Source organism: Tyto alba, unplaced genomic scaffold (genome assembly GCF_018691265.1).
Source record: "Tyto alba isolate M040663 unplaced genomic scaffold, T.alba_DEE_v4.0 Super-Scaffold_41, whole genome shotgun sequence".
Taxonomy (NCBI): Eukaryota; Metazoa; Chordata; class Aves; order Strigiformes; family Tytonidae; genus Tyto; species Tyto alba.
In genome coordinates this window covers 16,158,217-16,176,090 of record NW_024881317.1, presented here as the reverse complement: position 1 = coordinate 16,176,090, position 17,874 = coordinate 16,158,217, and the positions used below count along the sequence as shown (strand labels likewise).

The window sequence follows — 17,874 nt, the reverse complement described above, 5'->3', positions numbered from 1 at the left end:
AGAATGGAAATTGTGCATTTCACTTTCAATAAAATTGTTAGCAAATTCATAATTCTAGAATTGTAGAGTTGAGTTTGACACTAGTTTTAGTTGATAGTTCAGCTGCATAATATAAAGAATTTTCAAAAATTCCATGGAAGACATATAAAGTAATGAAATCCTCCATGTTAGCAAGGTTTTTTAGTTTTAGTTTACCAAGTAGAATCAAAAAACCCTTTCTCTTAGCCAAGTAGTCTTTAATATACTCAATCTCTAACATTTTTCCATTGTGAGTTCATTTTTTTTTTCAAGGCTGCAGTTAGTTCAAGCTAATAGGTAAAGATGTGTAAATAATAGTTCTCTTTCTTATGTTAGACATAGCTCATCATATTTTCTTTTGCTTTTTTATAAAAATAGAATCTTAAGAAGTAATTGTCAGCTTTGTTCTGTTTGTAAAACTAAGAATGTATCTTAGTAGAAATGTTTAATGGAAAAAGACTGATGCATAAAACTTGAATCTTAGAATGCTTCCCTCAAACCACATGAGCAATATTGGACACAAACTGAGCAAGTTGCAGTGATACTGTCATATTTTGCACATGTACTTGGAATTTGAAAACTCAACCTGGCCTCCTTCTTTTTAGAATATCCACATAAATATGGACCACAAGGAGGTTGTGCAGATCATTCAGTATTTGAAAGGATGCAGAAGTACCAGATGACTGGTATAGAAGAACCAACAACAGAGGTACAATACAAGCTAATGGGTTATGTTGATTAGAAATTAGTGTAATAACTTCCTATTTCTTTTATGTTGTGTCTCTTACTTTTGATAAGTCATCATCCCTCAATGTTGTAAGGTACTTAAATTATTGTTAGAGGTTTCTTATTAACATATTTTTTCTAAATTATTTTTGTCATTGCTTGTACAGCATAGACGTGCTAGCTCATAGTCTTAATGAATCCTACATCTCAAATTTTTCAACAGTTCGAATTTTAGATGGATGTGGAAATCAAGCTTGAGATGAGGAATATACTTTAATGCAGTTGAAAAAGAGTTGTTTCAGGATCCCTTGATCTCTAAGTAATATATTGGTCTTTAAAGAGTAAGAACCTCTAGATATTTCCAGTTATTGTAAAGTAACACACTTGTAATATATGAGTACTTTCAGTGATAAATGAAGTGATATGAGTGGGAGGGTCTTACTAGCAATACTGAAAAATTGAAGGGGTTACAGCATGCCACAGATGGCCTGTAATAGAAGGTAAGCAGTCTATGGAAGTGTCTTGCATACTTGTTTAGAGTCCTGCAGGTTTTTTGCATTCAGGTTTGCACCACTTATCAATAAATTGGAATTTTTTTTCAACACTTGTCAACAGTAAATTATTGGTTTTCTCTTAATGTTAGCTATGTTCTGAACTGTTTCAATTTTTGGCATCATTTTGTGGTGTTAGTTAACCATATGCCAACAAAACTACACAATATGGCTTGTTAAAGAGCATCAGCAACTTAAAGTTTATTTACATTGTGACTCCAGAAATTTTCAGCAGTATTACACAATTCAGCATTGGTAACAGTAACATGCTTTTCCAAAAACCTACTTGTAAAACTTTATGGAGATAGTGGGCCATGAACCAGTGAATATCATAAGGCAAGCGTGTTAGCAGATATTTCTCTGACTAATGGGCGTTATTTTAACATCATGCTTAGTGTACTATTTGTTCCATGCTGAAGTGTTTAAGTATTTCTGTTTTCTGAGGTAGCTGACTCATAATTACAATGTGAAATAACCTTTGTTAGGGAGGATACATTACAGCACTGGTTTTTTTTTTTTTTTTAATCTACAAACTGTTTGTTCATTTTAGAAAAGAATTATGAAAAAGAAAAATTCCAAAGATCACATGAATGAAAAAATCTATTTCACATTGACTGTCTTTTGTAATATAAAATGAAATGCACAGAAGGGTTTGAGAAATTATTAAAAATAGATGGCATACTTGAAAACTGGCTATAACATACTTAGTTTAATTCACGATTCCTAAAGCTTTATGGGAGAAAAAAAAAGAATGAAGAGCTGTTTGAGTTAGTGGAGTATGTTTAGAAAAATCCATTGCCATTTTTAGGTAATCTAGTGCAGCATGTAGATCTACAAAATTAATATATTTTTCCTGTGTATATGTAGAAACCTTTTGAAGAGCCTAAGAACAGTGGTCCACAGCTTTTAAGAAAAAAGCGTGCCACTCAGGCTGAAAAAAATACATGTCAGCTGTATATTCAGACTGATCATCTGTTCTACAAACATTATGGAACAAGGGAAGCTGTAATTGCACAGGTATTTCCAATATGTGCTTTTATTTCTAATTTCTGTGTATTTCTGATAAATTTAATGTAATTTAATTGTGTATATTATTGCTTATTTACTTTAGAATGTCATGTTTTATTTATTATGATGATCTTGACATTATTTGAAACAGCTTTTTATGTTTCAGTAAAAGATGCTATGTATCTGTGACCAAAGTCCTGGGCACTTGTGCTTTCTTTAGTTAATAATGGCAGCTGTGGTTCGTTTAGCACCTCTGATCAAGACTTGCAGTCTGGCTTTTCTCAATTCTTACTCAGAAAACTAATACTTCCTGAAGAGTTCTATTCTGTTTGACAGCCTGCCAAGACTCTGTTAACACTAACATATCTTGGCATTTGAAATTTTAGTTCAAAAAACTGAGATCTGTCTCAGATGTGTAATGAAAGGTTAAAAAAGCAATGGCAACTAAGGGCAGATGCTTTTCATTTGTTGATATACTATTAACAGTAAAAAAATATTTTGGTTTTGTTTTGTTTTTTTTTTTTGCTGATCGTTTGTTAAAAATATAAATAGCATGTTAACATATTTCTCTCAAAGCCTGAAGTTTCACTGCTACTTGCAAACCTGACTTCTACTATTTATTCCTCGTATTGTACATACACAATTCAATTTGTATAACATTTTCCAAAGCTCTGAAATCACCTTCAAAATCAGGTTTTCAATCAGATAGAGTTTCTGTGTGCTCTTGGAAGAGGTAAATCGTCAGTTTTTTCACATTTGTGTTCTACCAGAAATTTAAAAATAATGCTGTAACAAGTAAATGTTTTCTCAAAAGAAAGAAATACAGTGTTTTGAATACAATTTTAATTACAGTGCTATCTCATCATAGTAATGAATTGAATGAGTATCACAAACAGGTATCTGAACAGTTGATAGAATTATGTATAAAAAAGTAAAGGCAAATGGTAAAATACTTTTCTGTTATCTGGCATGGTGGCAATGCAGATACTAAGTTATGTGGTGATTTTTTTTCCATTATGTGCCATCAGCATTTGATTAAAAAGGCCTGTTAGAGTTCATATGGCACTCTATCATATATGTAGAAGTATAGGCCTTGCAGTTGCTGCTATTTAACATTATAGTACAGTGTGTAGCTCTTTGAACTGTAGATACTTTCGTTTTTGACAGATATCCAGCCATGTTAAAGCAATTGACACAATTTACCAGTCAACAGATTTCTCAGGAATCCGTAACATCAGCTTCATGGTGAAACGAATAAGAGTAAGTTGTATTCGAAATACTTTTAGCTTCACTGATACTGCTTAGAGGCTGTTGCTGTTCAGCTGTAAGCATTTATTGTTTGTAATTTCATAACACAGGTGTCTCCATAGTAAATTGTTCCCTAACCCATTTATTTGGTTTGGTTTTAGTGTTTATTGTCAAAATCCCTCTATTTCTGTTATTAAGCTGTAGTGAATTTTTATATGAATCAACTTCTTATGTTTTAGCAGGGTTGACTGTACAGTGAATAGACAGTATTGCTCTCCGAGAACTTTAATACTGAAATAGATAATGGCTATCCAGGTTGAAAGTGCCTTCTAAAAGTGGTGATTTAAGAAGATAAATCTAAACTTCTGGGTACTGATATAAAGGAAAATTAAATAAATGAGAGTGGGGATTCACTACACAAATGCAGTTCTTCATTTATTGTGGAACTTGGTTTTCTAAATATTGGGTTAGTAATTTGTCCAAGCCTATAAATCTTTAGCTATTTAACATAACAAAGTATTGACAACATTAAACCTCTTAGTTTGTGTTTACAAGTCAAGTGAAGATGAATAATGTTTTAAAGTTTGTTTCAATTTACTTTTAGATTAACACAACTGTAGATGAGAAAGACTCTTCCAATCCATTCAGATTTCCTAACATTGGTGTGGAAAAGTTTCTGGAACTGAACTCAGAACAGAATCATGATGATTATTGCTTGGCCTATGTGTTTACAGACCGTGATTTTGATGATGGTGTCCTTGGTCTGGCTTGGGTTGGAGCCCCTTCAGGTAATTATTTCCAAACCTTCAGCACTATGAGATAAAGTACTGTCAGTAGGTATAAAAAAGTAAGGTAGAAACTGTAATTTAGATTGACAGCGAATAGACTAAAATCTCATAACCAACTTTTCATGATGTTGGTTAGGTATAGTTTTATTATTCTTTTCATATGTAAAGAGCATATCGCATGTGACTTCAGTTACTCTTGCTGTCTTTCTGATGAGCAAGACATGAACAATAAAGAAAAACATTTCTTTTGTTAGACAAAGGTGGTATTACTGGGATCGCTTTTTATTTATGACAGGTATGAGTGACCAGTAAAGTAAGAGAAGAAACAAGTATTTCTGTTGTACATAAACAGACCTTATAGCTATGCAGTTTGAATTTTGTAGTAGAACTGCATTGTAGAATCTATAGGTTTACTAGGTAGTATTGGAAGCAATTTTTATTTTATTGTTTTAATAAAGTAAAATAATTTAGATCTTGTTCTGGGAAATACCAGAATAATTATTGTGTGACTCTCCTTGAACTGCTTCTCATTATTTTCAATCTAGTTGTGTATTTTGGGTCTGAAGTATGTCTCTTGATGTAAAAAATCTGACAGTGCTCTTCATGTGTGCAGCATCTCAGTGTTTGTCCTGGGTATATTAGTTTTATAAAATTATATATTTGCAAGTTGTTAGTCTTTACGTTTGAGTAAATACAAATTCTTTAGGTATAGCATAGCACAAATTCCAAATTGTGGAAACTTTCACAGAAATCAAAATTAAATTCAGAAAGAACAGTCTTCCCTTGTTTCTTCCCTCGAGTGATTTCTGTGTAGTAAGGAATTAGGCTGAAGAACAGGTTCAATGAGACTTTTCTAGAGACTGGAAACCTTTGTGAGAATGTTATAAAGAGCTTTAACAGAATTCAAGTAACTGTAGAAGAAACGTTAAACTGTTCATGAGATATAGCTATACAATATAACCTCACTTTGTTTACTGCTGTAATTTCCTCTACAGCACATGTTAGTTGTAGAGTACTGGCACCATGTGAATAACGGTTGTGGTATGACAGTCTCTCTGTCTTTTATTTTAGGAAATTAAAATGCTCAAGTAAGTGTTAGTAGAGTATTTAGAGGGGTAACAGATTGGTGAACCCATGAGTGTAGTAAGCATGTTCAAGGGACCTGTGTGGACTAACCTTAGCAACTGTGGAAGAACCATAGGAAAAACAATACACGGGTGGCCTATGTAAATAAGAAACTGTGTGTGTGATGGACGACTAGTGTAGCATACACACTGAGCAAGCACACGATGAATTGGAATGTGCTAAACACTTAAAACACTGCTTCAAAAACTAAATTTGAGAAAAATTTAGTTGTTTTGAGATATTTTAATCTTTAATGCACATACTGACATAGATTAAATGGGTTATTTCACCAAAATTAAATTTTACTTTAGAAAGCAAGGAAACTTCCTTAGAGTGTGTTTTAGACATCATTTATGTTAGCAATAGAATAATTGAATTTTAGAACATTGATAATGCCTCAGTACAGACTCAAGTTATGGGAAAAACTTGGTGAAATTAAAGTCACAATTTTGAGACTTCCAAACAGTAAGTGTGATGCACTTGATTGTTGACCTTCCAAATATGGGCCTGATTAACCCACCCATCAAAACCTTTCTCAGCTTTAGTTTGTACAGTGGAAAAAATTAATCCCTTTTGATTACAAGGATATATAACTAATCTCAGGCGTTTTACGGTCATGCTCATGTTGTGAGAGAAGATCTCTTGTGATTTTACTGTGGGGTTTTTTTATGTAGTGAAATCCAAATAAGATGTAGTTTAAGGCTACCTGTATTGGACGTTGCACCCTGCTAGTCTTATACTACAGGTATGATGAAATCAGGTCTTGTCCATGCAGTGAAAGCCCAAAATAACTCTTACTTAATAACTGTTCTACAACAGCTAACTTATTTTATGAATGTGTCCATTCAGTGCTGAGAGCTTTAGTGTGGATAAATCTAACCTACTTTCAAAGTTGGATTAACATTAATTACACAGAAGGATTCATAGTGTATAAACATCCACTGAGGGAGGCAAGCAGTTTCTCATTCTAAATGCCACTAGAAAAGTAACACAGCACTTCTTTTCTTAAGTGACTGTTGTCCTTTTGTCTAAATACAGGGAGCTCTGGTGGAATATGTGAAAAGAGCAAACTGTATTCTGATGGTAAGAAGAAGTCTTTGAACACTGGAATCATCACTGTTCAGAACTATGGCTCTCATGTTCCTCCCAAGGTTTCTCACATAACTTTTGCCCATGAGGTTGGGCATAACTTTGGTTCACCTGTGAGTATTACTGTTGGTCTGTTAACTCACTTTCAGCCATTTTGAAGTGCATGATTTGTGAATGGAGTTTTTACTACTTATAAGGAAGGAAAACATGATCATGGCTGCATGTGCATATGTGCGTGCATGTTGTATACAGACAAAAAACAGATTGTTGAACTAAGCCCCTTTTATGAGTATTTGACAACAGCGGTGCAACAGTGGATTTTGTGAATTATTTCTACTAGTTCAATCTGTTATAAAGGGACTATATTATTCCCTAAGAACTTCCCTGGTTTTTATTGAAGACTGGGGTCACACACATTTTTAAAATGTCTTTAAGTTTATCCTAGGGAGGAAGAATGAATGCAAAATCGTTTAAGATGACACTTTACTCAACAAATGAAGATAGAATGGGCTCTTTTTTATGTTTAATTATTTATACTTACAAGTTTACCTAAGAAAATCATGGATAGGATTAAGATGCTAAGAAGAATATTTCAGAGCAAAATTGTCTCCCAGTCATTTAGGGACATGATTTGTTTGTGGCAAGCTGAAAGCATTAAGCTTCTGGTTTTGCTGGAGATGAGAACAAAGCTTTCTGGTTTGGGATTTTTATTTTTAAACTTAAGTATGTAGGCTTTCTACTCTTGGAAGTAAAATGAAATCAAGATATGACAGAAATGATGACTTCTTGCAAAACAGATTTTCACACCTGAAGGCTTTCTTCATGTATCTTGAAAATCCTAATACCACTGCTCTGAGTGGGAACCAAGCATTCCAAGTATAACAAGTATACAAGCACATGAAACTGAAAAATCAGTCCTACTGAATGAAACATCTTTTGGATTGGCCTGGAATACGGTTCTTTTAATTTTACTCATAAGTCACATTTGATCCAGAGAAATACATGAAAGTACGTGTTTGGTTCTACCAAACTACAATAAATTATACAGTTCTCACAACTGTGTTGAAAGCTTTAAAATTTACCTACTTCTTTTGGAGACATAGGTTGTATTTCTGATGCATTGGATGCATCAGAAAAGCATTAGAGTACTTCTTATGCTTAACAATTTAGTATGTTGTCAGTCTGCTAATTGCTAGTATGCCAACCTGTAATGCATTTTATTCATAATGCTGTACCTTATATAGATCTATTCTGAAGATCTCTTTGCACCTCCCTCAAAACAAAAAAAAAAAAAGACTGCTGTTTTAGTTAACTCCTCCTGCTTCTGTTGTGCAGAATACTTACTACCCTTTTGTGATCCCTTTTTTTGGGAATTGGCAACTTTTTTGAGTCAGTATTCATCCCAGGACATGCAGAAATTAGCTACTTGCTACTGTTGTCTGGGGGGGAAAAAAAAGAAACAAAACAAAACAAAAAAAAGGCAAATAACAAAAATGAACAAACAAAAAACTCTGAACAAATCTTTGGGTTTTTGTATACTTTATGTATTCCAAGAAACCTTAGGCTATAAGATGTTTTTTTTGTTGTTACGAACCTTTTATTCTCACTGTATAAGGTTACTTTTGCACATGTATAAAAAGATAGCAAGAAATTAGAGAAGCTGTCTTGATAGAAATAGTTTTAAAATATTTGTTTTGCAGCATGATTCTGGAATGGAGTGCACTCCAGGAGAGTCCAAGAACCTGGGACAGAAAGAAAATGGCAATTATATCATGTATGCGAGAGCCACATCTGGGGACAAACTGAACAACAACAAGTTCTCTATCTGTAGCATTCGAAATATCAGCCAAGTTCTCGAGAAAAAGAGAAATAATTGTTTTGTTGGTATGTATTTAGTCATCCTGAAAGAATAATAGCTAAGCTATTATAAATTATAACTAAGCATAATAGTTTTATTTTTTATTTTACATTTTTATATTACTACTTTTGTGGGGGTTTTTTAATTTACTGAAAGATTCTGTAAGTAAATAATGGAATTTGAGATTTGGAGTACTGTGTCAAGTTCTGGGGTCCCCAGTACAGGAAAGATATGGACGTGCTGGAGTGAGTCCAGCAAAGGGCCACAGATTATTAAGGGATTGGAGCATCTGACATGTGACAAGAGGCTGAGCTGAGACTGTTTAGTCTGGAGAAGAGAAGGCTGGGGAGTGGGGGGCAATAAGGATTTTGCAGGAATTTTATTTCTGGAGTCTGTTACGTGTGAGCGCTCTCAGATTTTGTGAGATTATGCAGCAAATAGGTTTGGGGTTTGCAGTAGTAGTAGTTGACCCCAGTACCATCAGCTTTTGCTTTAAGGTCCTCAGACTCTGATAAAGAAGTGCAAGAAAGCATGCTGCTCCACTGGAGGCTTAGCAGAAACTTCCTCTTATCACTGTTGATTTCCTACCCACACAAGAAACTCCCACTGTTATCAGCAGAAACCTTTTACTTGGAGGCTTAAAATTCTATGAACTGTAGGAATGACTAAGCTGGGTGGCAAGCAAATAACGCAAGTTGACTTGAGCCCTAGTCTGAAGTCCATCTTGAGCAGACATTTTCAGTCACAAATAGCTGGGTGCTGTTGCAAGTCAATGTTAACATTTGTAAGTCTGTTTGCATATTATATGTACTTCTTTGCACATAAATATACTGGCATTTTTCAGAGTCTGGTCAACCTATCTGTGGTAATGGACTGGTTGAACAAGGAGAACAGTGTGACTGTGGGTACAGTGACCAGTGTAAAGATGAATGCTGTTATGATGCAAACCAACCAGAAGATAAAAAATGCAAATTAAAACCAGGCAAATACTGCAGGTATTGTGCATGTCTGTTACAGTACACTTTGATTTTGGTGATTTATTGGCAGCTGTAGTTGGTATTTTAAAATCTAAATATTTTACCTACATTATTCCTAAAGTATTTATTTTGGTTAAAATGCCTTATACCATGAGTGAGTTAATAAGCATAATTATGCTATGTGATTCTTGGTCCTAATTGTAGCTTGTTTTCCCTTAGATGACTGTTATCTAGCTTTTGAAAAAAACATGTCATTGGATTGTATCAGTGCTAGAATATCATAATACTCAGTGCAGACAAAGATGTGTTGAAATTCTGTTGTTTTTATCAGAAATGTGTTGTACAGAGGTCTTGCAAAAACTGTGTGATTTGATAAAACATGACCAGGATGCTATTTTTACAGTAGGTACAGGAAAATATTAATTGCCCAAAGGATAATGGAAAATATGAAATTGGATCCTATCCTAGTACCGCATTGTCCAACTGGAAGGTGACTGAAGAATGTAGTTGATTGGGGTTTTTTTTTAATTTTTTTTATGCTTTTTTTTTTTTCAATTAACCTATGTTTTTAAGTCACATTGAATCTTGCTAGTGTTGCGTACAGTGATTTATAAGAGGAAATTTTAAAGTTCATAATACTTAGTGAAGTCAAATTCTGTCATTCAGTTCTGTGACGTGAGATACATGTTAATTTTTTTATCTCATCTGAAAACTTAAGTTGATGTTTTCACATGAAAGATATGAGCTTTTGTTCCTCTCTAGAGACAGACATAGATCTAATGTCTGATTAGTCTCTTCGTCAAAGATGAAGAGAAAATTACTATTATTTTTAAGTCTAAACCAGCTCAACTCTTGAATACAACATACACAATTTTGTTTGAATTAAACTTTCCTGCCCTAAAAATTATCTTTGTCATCATGGGAGTGGAAGTAAAAGTAGCATCTACTGTTAAAAATGTATTTGACAGCATATGGTAGAAGGGCCATCTCCTATGAATTCACAGTTGCAATAATGTTTAATGTCTCTTTTTTTTTTTTTTTTTTTCTCCCCTCTTGAAAATTCTTATTATTTCTGCCAAAATAAAAGCCTTACATTGTCTTGTTTTATAACTGGTTTCTGAGATTTTATGTTTTATGCTGCACCTATGGTGAGGAGGTGTTTCTCTGAGTACACCAGGTGCTACTGCCACCTCATTTCTTTGCTCTCTTCTGTTCAGCTCACTGTTAGTCCAGCTTTATGCTCTACTGGAACAGTCTTAAGTATGAACTGCTGCATCATTTTTGCTTTAGGATTCCCTTTTTTCCAGTTCTGTCAAGATTGAAAATTTTGCTGTACAAAGACGTTTCTAAAGACATGTAAACCAAATCCAAGTGTAAGAATGAATCACATAAATAACACATTAAAATACATTTTAGAAAAATTATGGTATCTATCCAGCTGCTTTACATGTCTTTTAGTCTTTGTCATGTGTGATGTAAGAGTGATTTTTTTTCTTGGCATGCAGTAGTTTTAAAATAGATGATGACCTGCAGAAGGTCTGTGCTATCTTCTGATGTCCACTCAGTGCCAACAAGCACACTGTGAGTAGTGTTGAGATACTGAATAATTTTAGATGAGAACTCAAGGGGCTTAGCTTTAATCAAGTAGTTGCGTATGTTTTATAACCTTCACTCTTCTGCTACTTGTAGTGGCATATGTATTCAGGCACAGCTTCAGAAAGAGAAATTATTGTTTCCTGCTGTCTCACCAGATACACTGCTGTATGGTAAAGGGCTCAGATGCTTTGATGTCTGTGACAGAAAGGAGCCCAAGTGTTTTGGGGGAACCGGTGAAGCTATATGGCTTCTTTGACAAATCTTTCCTTCCCCCAGAATTTGTTTCTATGCTGATTGATTTCTGATACCAGATCTAACCTGTCTCCTTCCCTTTTCTTGTTTATTTGAATAATGTAAGTGGTATGGCTGCAGAAAGTTGAAAAGAAAAATTCTTACAGGTGTTAACCAGTGACAGACAAATCTTGAATTATTTACTGTATTGAAATGATACTATCAATTTATTCAGTTGATCCTGAATTAATTCTGCCACCTTGATAATTGAATGTTTTATATATACAAACTTTGAAATGCTGTTATTTTCTATATATTTAAATTTAAAATGTGCTTGTACTGTTTTTCTAATATAATGCAAATAGTTTCATTGGTTACTGCAATGACTAAGAAATCTGTATTCAGTGCAGTAACCATTTGTTACCTTAAGGGACAGAAAAAAATGTTTTTAATTCACATTTTATTGAGCACAAATCAGAAATTTATTGACTGTTTGAGTAGGTTTCAGGATCAATAGTTCTAGAATTATTCATGCTTTTTCTTTACATCAATGTTTTCTGTTTATTTCTAGCCCTAGTCAAGGCCCCTGCTGTACTGCACAGTGTAGTTTCAAACTGAAGACTGATAAGTGTCGAAATGATTCTGACTGTGCAAGAGAAGGAATGTGTAACGGTGTCAGTGCTCTCTGTCCAGCATCTGAGCCTAAACCAAACTTCACAGATTGCAACAGGCACACACAAGTTTGCATAAATGGAGTATGTTGATTTTTTTTTTTTTTAAATCATATGCAACCACAGTTGTTCATTGCAAGGCACTGTATTATGAAGTGATATGGTTTCAGTACTTAATGGAGAACAGTGTAGGATTAATCTCTTTTTCAATAAAAATGTTTGATTTATTGGTTTCAATCAAAATAACTGTGAAGGTGCATCAAATATTAAGAATCGGGTAACAAAATATCAAGCTAGCTTTACTATTTGAGAAAGTTCCATTTAAAGGTTTTTGTAAAGTTCTGGAATAGGGAAGTGTTTTATTTCCTAGTTCCATCTTTTCATTTTAATTCAGTCTTGGTCAAATAATTTTGCTGCCTTAGGAAATTAGATATGCTATCAGTACATGTTAAGTTTGGTTTAATGAAAATACACAGTTCCTCCACCAGTGTGCATGTAACAGTTGTGCAAGCATATAGAATTACTCTGAACTGTCATTAGTTTCCTGGGTTAGAGTGTCCATGGCAATTGCTATGAAATATTGATGGCAAGTCTCTTATAAATTGATCTATGTTTACTTGGAAGCAGAAACAAGCAAAAGTCATTCTCTTAAAAGAACTGTAACTCACATTGCTGTAAGTCTCCTTTTTCTGCAGTCTAGGTTTTTATTGAAATGATACTGCTTGTAATAATTTTTCAGCTAATAATCTAAAAAACTTAAATATAAATTAAAGGTAGAGGAATTTTCTTTATATGGTTACTTGATTTTGAAACAAGATTATAAATAGAGTGAATTTTTTGTAATTTGAATTTGCAGAGTGTAATTAAATACAGAATCATCCCTGCCTTTAATTTTTACTATTTTCTGAGATTATTTTTGAAGACATGCTGCTGATTTATTTTCCTAACCACAGTTTTGAGTAATCATATTTCAGTGTGAATTGCAGTGCTGTGAGTGTTTTGCAGGGTATTCTGAGGCTCTGAAAGAAGATAAAGTATTAAAAAATAAAATAGGGTAAAACCTCTTTAAAAATATGATCAAATAAGCTTAGACACTGCAGTTGAATAACTGTAATAAATTTTTGGTTTTATAAACTTTAGAAGAAATTAAAGCTATTACTTTCATTGATAAGCATCTTTAGACCTATGATTATGCCTTCAGGTATTAAAAATTAATATCTTTCCTAATGTCAGTGCACTTAAAAGTTAAATTGATTTTTGTGTTCTTGTGCTTTTGTCTCAAACAGCAATGTGCTGGCTCTATCTGTGAGAAGTATGGCTTGGAAGAATGTACATGTGCTAGTTCAGATGGCAAGGACGATAGAGAATTGTGTCATGTCTGCTGCATGAGAAAAAGTAAGATTTGTCTGAATTGAAAGCTTAAATATAGAGTAGGTAACAGGAATCTCCTCACAGTGTTTATATTTTAGTTTTTGTTAACTTGAGAGCATGCTGCAGTTTTGTTCGTACTTAGTTTCAGATAGACATTGCATTGTATTCTGTAGGAAATAATATATTTTGTTCTTTTACAGATTAATAGAAACTTGACATTTTACAAAAGCACTTTGAACAATTGAACACCAAGGTATTCATGCATATATGTTTTAATACAATAACGGTTTGATTAATCTAATTTGTATTCACTTTTCAGTGGACCCAGCTACCTGTGCAAGTACAGGCTCTAACCAGTGGGAGAAACACTTTGGTCGTAAAACTATTACTCTGCAACCTGGATCTCCTTGTAATGATTTCAAAGGCTACTGTGATGTGTTTATGAGGTGTCGGCTAGTAGATGCTGATGGTCCCCTAGCTAGATTAAAGAAAGCAATTTTTAATCCAGAGCTATATGAAAATATTGCAGAATGGATTGTGGTAAGTATTTTTTTTTTTTTTTTACCAGTCTAATATGAACTTTTCTTGTTAATCAGTATTCACAGTTGGTAAGTGTTGCTGTATATCTACAGTCCTTCAGCATTCTTCAAAGCATAATCAGTCCTTGTTTTACTAGCTTTTCTGTAAGCACCTTGAGTGCAGCAAATAAAATTGACAGATTGAAGGGAATGGAAACAAATAAATAACAAAAACCAAGTAAATGCTTTGTTAATACCTCTCTTCACTCTACCATCTGTTTTGGTGTTAATATTCACATTTTTAATTCACTGTTTTTTCCCATTTTAACTCTTCACATTTGAATGCTTTGATTTCTTTTAAGGAACTAAATATATTGATCTCTAGCATTTCTTATTTTTACTGCACTAGATGACACTTTTTTAGTAATAGACTAGGAGGAGAGCTACAATGAGACACCTTTATAGAGCTGCATAGTCAGTTTTGTGTAAGCTGTTGATTGTTTTAAGCTTATACAGCTCTGTTGTATTGTATCTTCTGTGATATAGTCTTCTGATAATAGAATGAATCTGAAATATTTGGTGGGGTTTTTGTGTAAGAAATCTGGGAATGTTTTTCTTTAAGATGTTATGGTGTTTTAAGTGATGTTTCAGAACAGCTTTTTGACAACTTTTAAAAGACAAAGGAGAGCCATATTCAGTTGCCCCTTTCTCCTGTGCATGTGTGCCAGCTCCCCCAAAATAATTTTTTTTTAATGTTTTTAGGCATATTGGTGGGCAGTGTTGCTTATGGGAATTGCCTTGATCATGTTAATGGCTGGTTTCATTAAAATATGCAGTGTTCATACTCCAAGCAGTAATCCAAAGTTGCCTCCTCATAAACCACTTCCAGGTGAGTACATCAGGTAATTAAATTTATAGAGAAATATTTTATTCTCGATTATTTTGTTCTAAAAGGAAATTTCAGGTGTCCCAACCTACAGTTCTTAGTCTAGCACTTTGAAACTACAAATGGAATTCATGCCAGTGAAACAATTCATAAAAACATAACAATTTCCTTATTTTCCTGTAACATAATGTGCATATCAAAAGAAAGCTTTGAAGATTTTTTTCTAAGTCATGGTTCCTTTTATTTCCTATTCCATGCTACATTTTGTAAGAATCAGCCTGTTTAAGGAACTGCTGTTGAGATGATAAAATGTATTCTGTAAATACTCCATGCAGTTAATCATCTATTTAAAACCTTGCAGGTCTAAAACTGAAGCCTTTCAGAAAAATAGTTATTTCATTTGCATGGCCAGGGCAACTTTTCTGGAAATCATTTATTTTTAAAATTCATTTTAATAATGTGTACCTTTCCTTGAAATAGGCACTTTAAAAAGGAGGAGACCACCGCAAACCACTCAACCACCACAACGACAAAGGCCCCGAGAGAGTTACCAGATGGGACATATGAGACGTTGACTGCAGCTTTTTGCCTTGGTTCTTCCTAGTGCCTACAATGGGAAAACTCACTCCAAAGAAAACCTAATAAGTCATTGTCCCTGGTCTAACTGTCAAAAATTGAAGAGGAAGAAAAAAAAAAAAAAGCATTATATGCCCTCAAAACAAGTGGAAATGGTTAATTTTTAATGAGCGAATCTTCCAGCTCAAAAAGAAGAAAAGTGTTTTTCTTGCATATTTTTAATTTAGTGGCACAAAGTCCTAGAGTATCATGATTCTTTCCCCCTTCTGTGCTCTTCATTGCTGCATTTTCTTCACTTGCAGGCAAATATGGCTGTAGTAAAACTTTTACTCAAGAATTGAAAAAAAAAATATATTTTTCAACTGCCAGACTAGGAAGCTAGACCACCTCAGCATTGGAGACATTACTTGTCAATGTATATACATTGTTATATGCAGACATGTATTTCTAACGTACACCCGTACTTGTGTGCAATTGTAAACAAGAGAATTGCAATATGGATGTTTCTTTGTATTATAAAACTTTTCCGCTATTAATGAAGAAATTACTGTTTAATTGACATACTCAGGATAACAGAGGATGATGGTGTGTAATGGTCAAGAATCCTGTGATGCTTTACACAGCAATTTTTGAATCAAATCAAACTTTTTTTATCATGATCAAACTTGTTTCAAGCACTCATTTCATCTTTATCAAACAGCTGCTAAGACATAGCATACAAGATTAAATGGTCTTTTAGAGATATAACAGGTGTTCTGCAAACTTCACAAATGCCAGAATGTTTCAAAAATGTTTTATATAAGTGTCTAATTTCTTGTAGCTCAGCATAAATATTTTTAATTTGTCTGATTATTCAGTTAAATAATGAATAGTTAGATGAAATACTTCCATGCTTTATTAGAAAATTCTGCCTGGTATTCAACTTGTTTTGAAAATTGCAACCAGTTTATTTGGGCTGTTCAAATATTCTTACAGTATGATAATTAAATTTGTGTTCTGAGGGATGTGGAAAGAAAGAAAAGCTGTAGGGTTTTTATTTTTGTTTTTAATTTATCTGATATTTGGATAACTTTTTAGCATGATACTGTTGATTGATAACCACTAAAGTAGAGTGATTTGCCCAGATACTGTGGCAGAGTTAAAATTGTAGTGAGGACTACCAATTTTCCCACATTTTATACCAGTAGTGAAGTTCAACAGCACAATGTCCCATTCCAAAGTTTTTATTACGAATGTAAATAATTGGCATTTTTGGAAGAGGAAACAAAAGATGTCTTAAGGTGCTTACTGCTATGCAGGAGATGAAAGGGGGCATTACAAAATGTTTAAGCTTGTGATATATTTATTGCTTGTTTTCCAAAAGCACCGAACTAATTAGAGACGCAAATGGCTATAATTTTCCTGGCTTTGCTTAGGAGAAAATTTACTAAGGGTTGGACAGGCTTCCTTTGTTTGTTTTTTGTTTTTGTTTTGTTTTTTAAGAGTATAAGGTTTACACAATCATTCTCATAATGTGACGCAAGCCAGCAAGGCCAAAAATGTTACAGAATATAATGGGATCTCTTCCTTGTAAACTTGTACAGTATGTGGTATCTTTTTCAAAATACAGCTTTTTGTACATGGTTTAGACAAATTTTGTACATGAAACCCCGAGTCCAATAGACTATATAAATAATTCTAAATGATCTTAACTAGTTAGAAGTGTATGTAGTTGCTTTTAAGTCATTTTAAATACATTTGTTTTGAGACTGTGCAAAGATTGGAAGTGGGTTTGCATTTCTAAAATGGTGACTTTTATTCAGCAAGAGTTCTTAGTAACTTCTTGAGTGTGGTAGACTTTGAAACATGTAAATTTTTTGCCTGTAATGTTATCCTGTGGTAGGATTTTGGCAGACAAATGCTGCCCTATTTTATTTTGAGTCTAAGTTAAATGTTTTCTGAAAACAAATGTGCACTGAACTCTCCACTGCAAGTCAAGATGTGGTAAAACCGAAAGAAAGTTCAAGACAATGAAATGGAATACTACTGTCGATTTCATGTCCACTGTGTTTTATACAGTATCTTTTTTGTTCACTTTGGAAATTTTTACTAAAAATGCAAAAAATAAAGTATTGTGCAAAGATATGTAAGGTTTTTTGAAACTTGAAATGCATTAATAAATAGACTTGATGAAATCATTTTCTGAAGATCCTTTTAATTCTTGAACCCTGAAAGCAAAAAGGAATATGCAGATTCTACTTATACTTAATTTTCAGCTTTTTGCTGGGAAGGGGCTGTCATGCCAAAAAGTAATCTATCTTTACACTGTCAAAGTGCACCTCCCAATTTTGGCACCGTACAGTTAAATGTAAGAGTAAACGGTTTTGTGTAACCTTTTTAAGGAAAAGCCCTAAAATTACCTTGTATGATCACAGCAATAAAGCTTTCTCTGTTCTTATCTTCAAAATGGAAACTAGTTACTGGTGGGGTATTCAAGCCTGGCACCATAGCTACTGAGTGATACCTTCTGAAATAAATATATTTTCGAAGGGGAATACAGAAATTAGGATGCAATCAATAGTCTGAATGCACAACTGATGGATGATAAGACTTTTAAAAGGAGCGCAGTTGCTTTTTGCAAGGTGTCTTAAAACTGCT

General features: G+C 33.6%; 1 protein-coding gene across 1 annotated transcript in view; it reads left to right on the top strand.

The window, feature by feature from the left end:
* Window positions 1-17,414, top strand: part of ADAM10 (ADAM metallopeptidase domain 10) — a 52,165-nt gene extending 34,751 nt beyond the window's left edge. The window contains 13 exon segments of the mRNA XM_042803753.1: window positions 624-727; window positions 2,163-2,312; window positions 3,471-3,563; window positions 4,156-4,339; window positions 6,503-6,666; window positions 8,254-8,437; window positions 9,256-9,406; window positions 11,787-11,970; window positions 13,173-13,281; window positions 13,577-13,797; window positions 14,538-14,664; window positions 15,142-15,225; window positions 15,228-17,414. Coding sequence (XP_042659687.1) covers window positions 624-727; window positions 2,163-2,312; window positions 3,471-3,563; window positions 4,156-4,339; window positions 6,503-6,666; window positions 8,254-8,437; window positions 9,256-9,406; window positions 11,787-11,970; window positions 13,173-13,281; window positions 13,577-13,797; window positions 14,538-14,664; window positions 15,142-15,225; window positions 15,228-15,265 — 1,793 coding nt within the window. The 3' untranslated portion in view covers window positions 15,266-17,414.
* The last annotated feature ends 460 nt before the right edge of the window (window positions 17,415-17,874 follow it).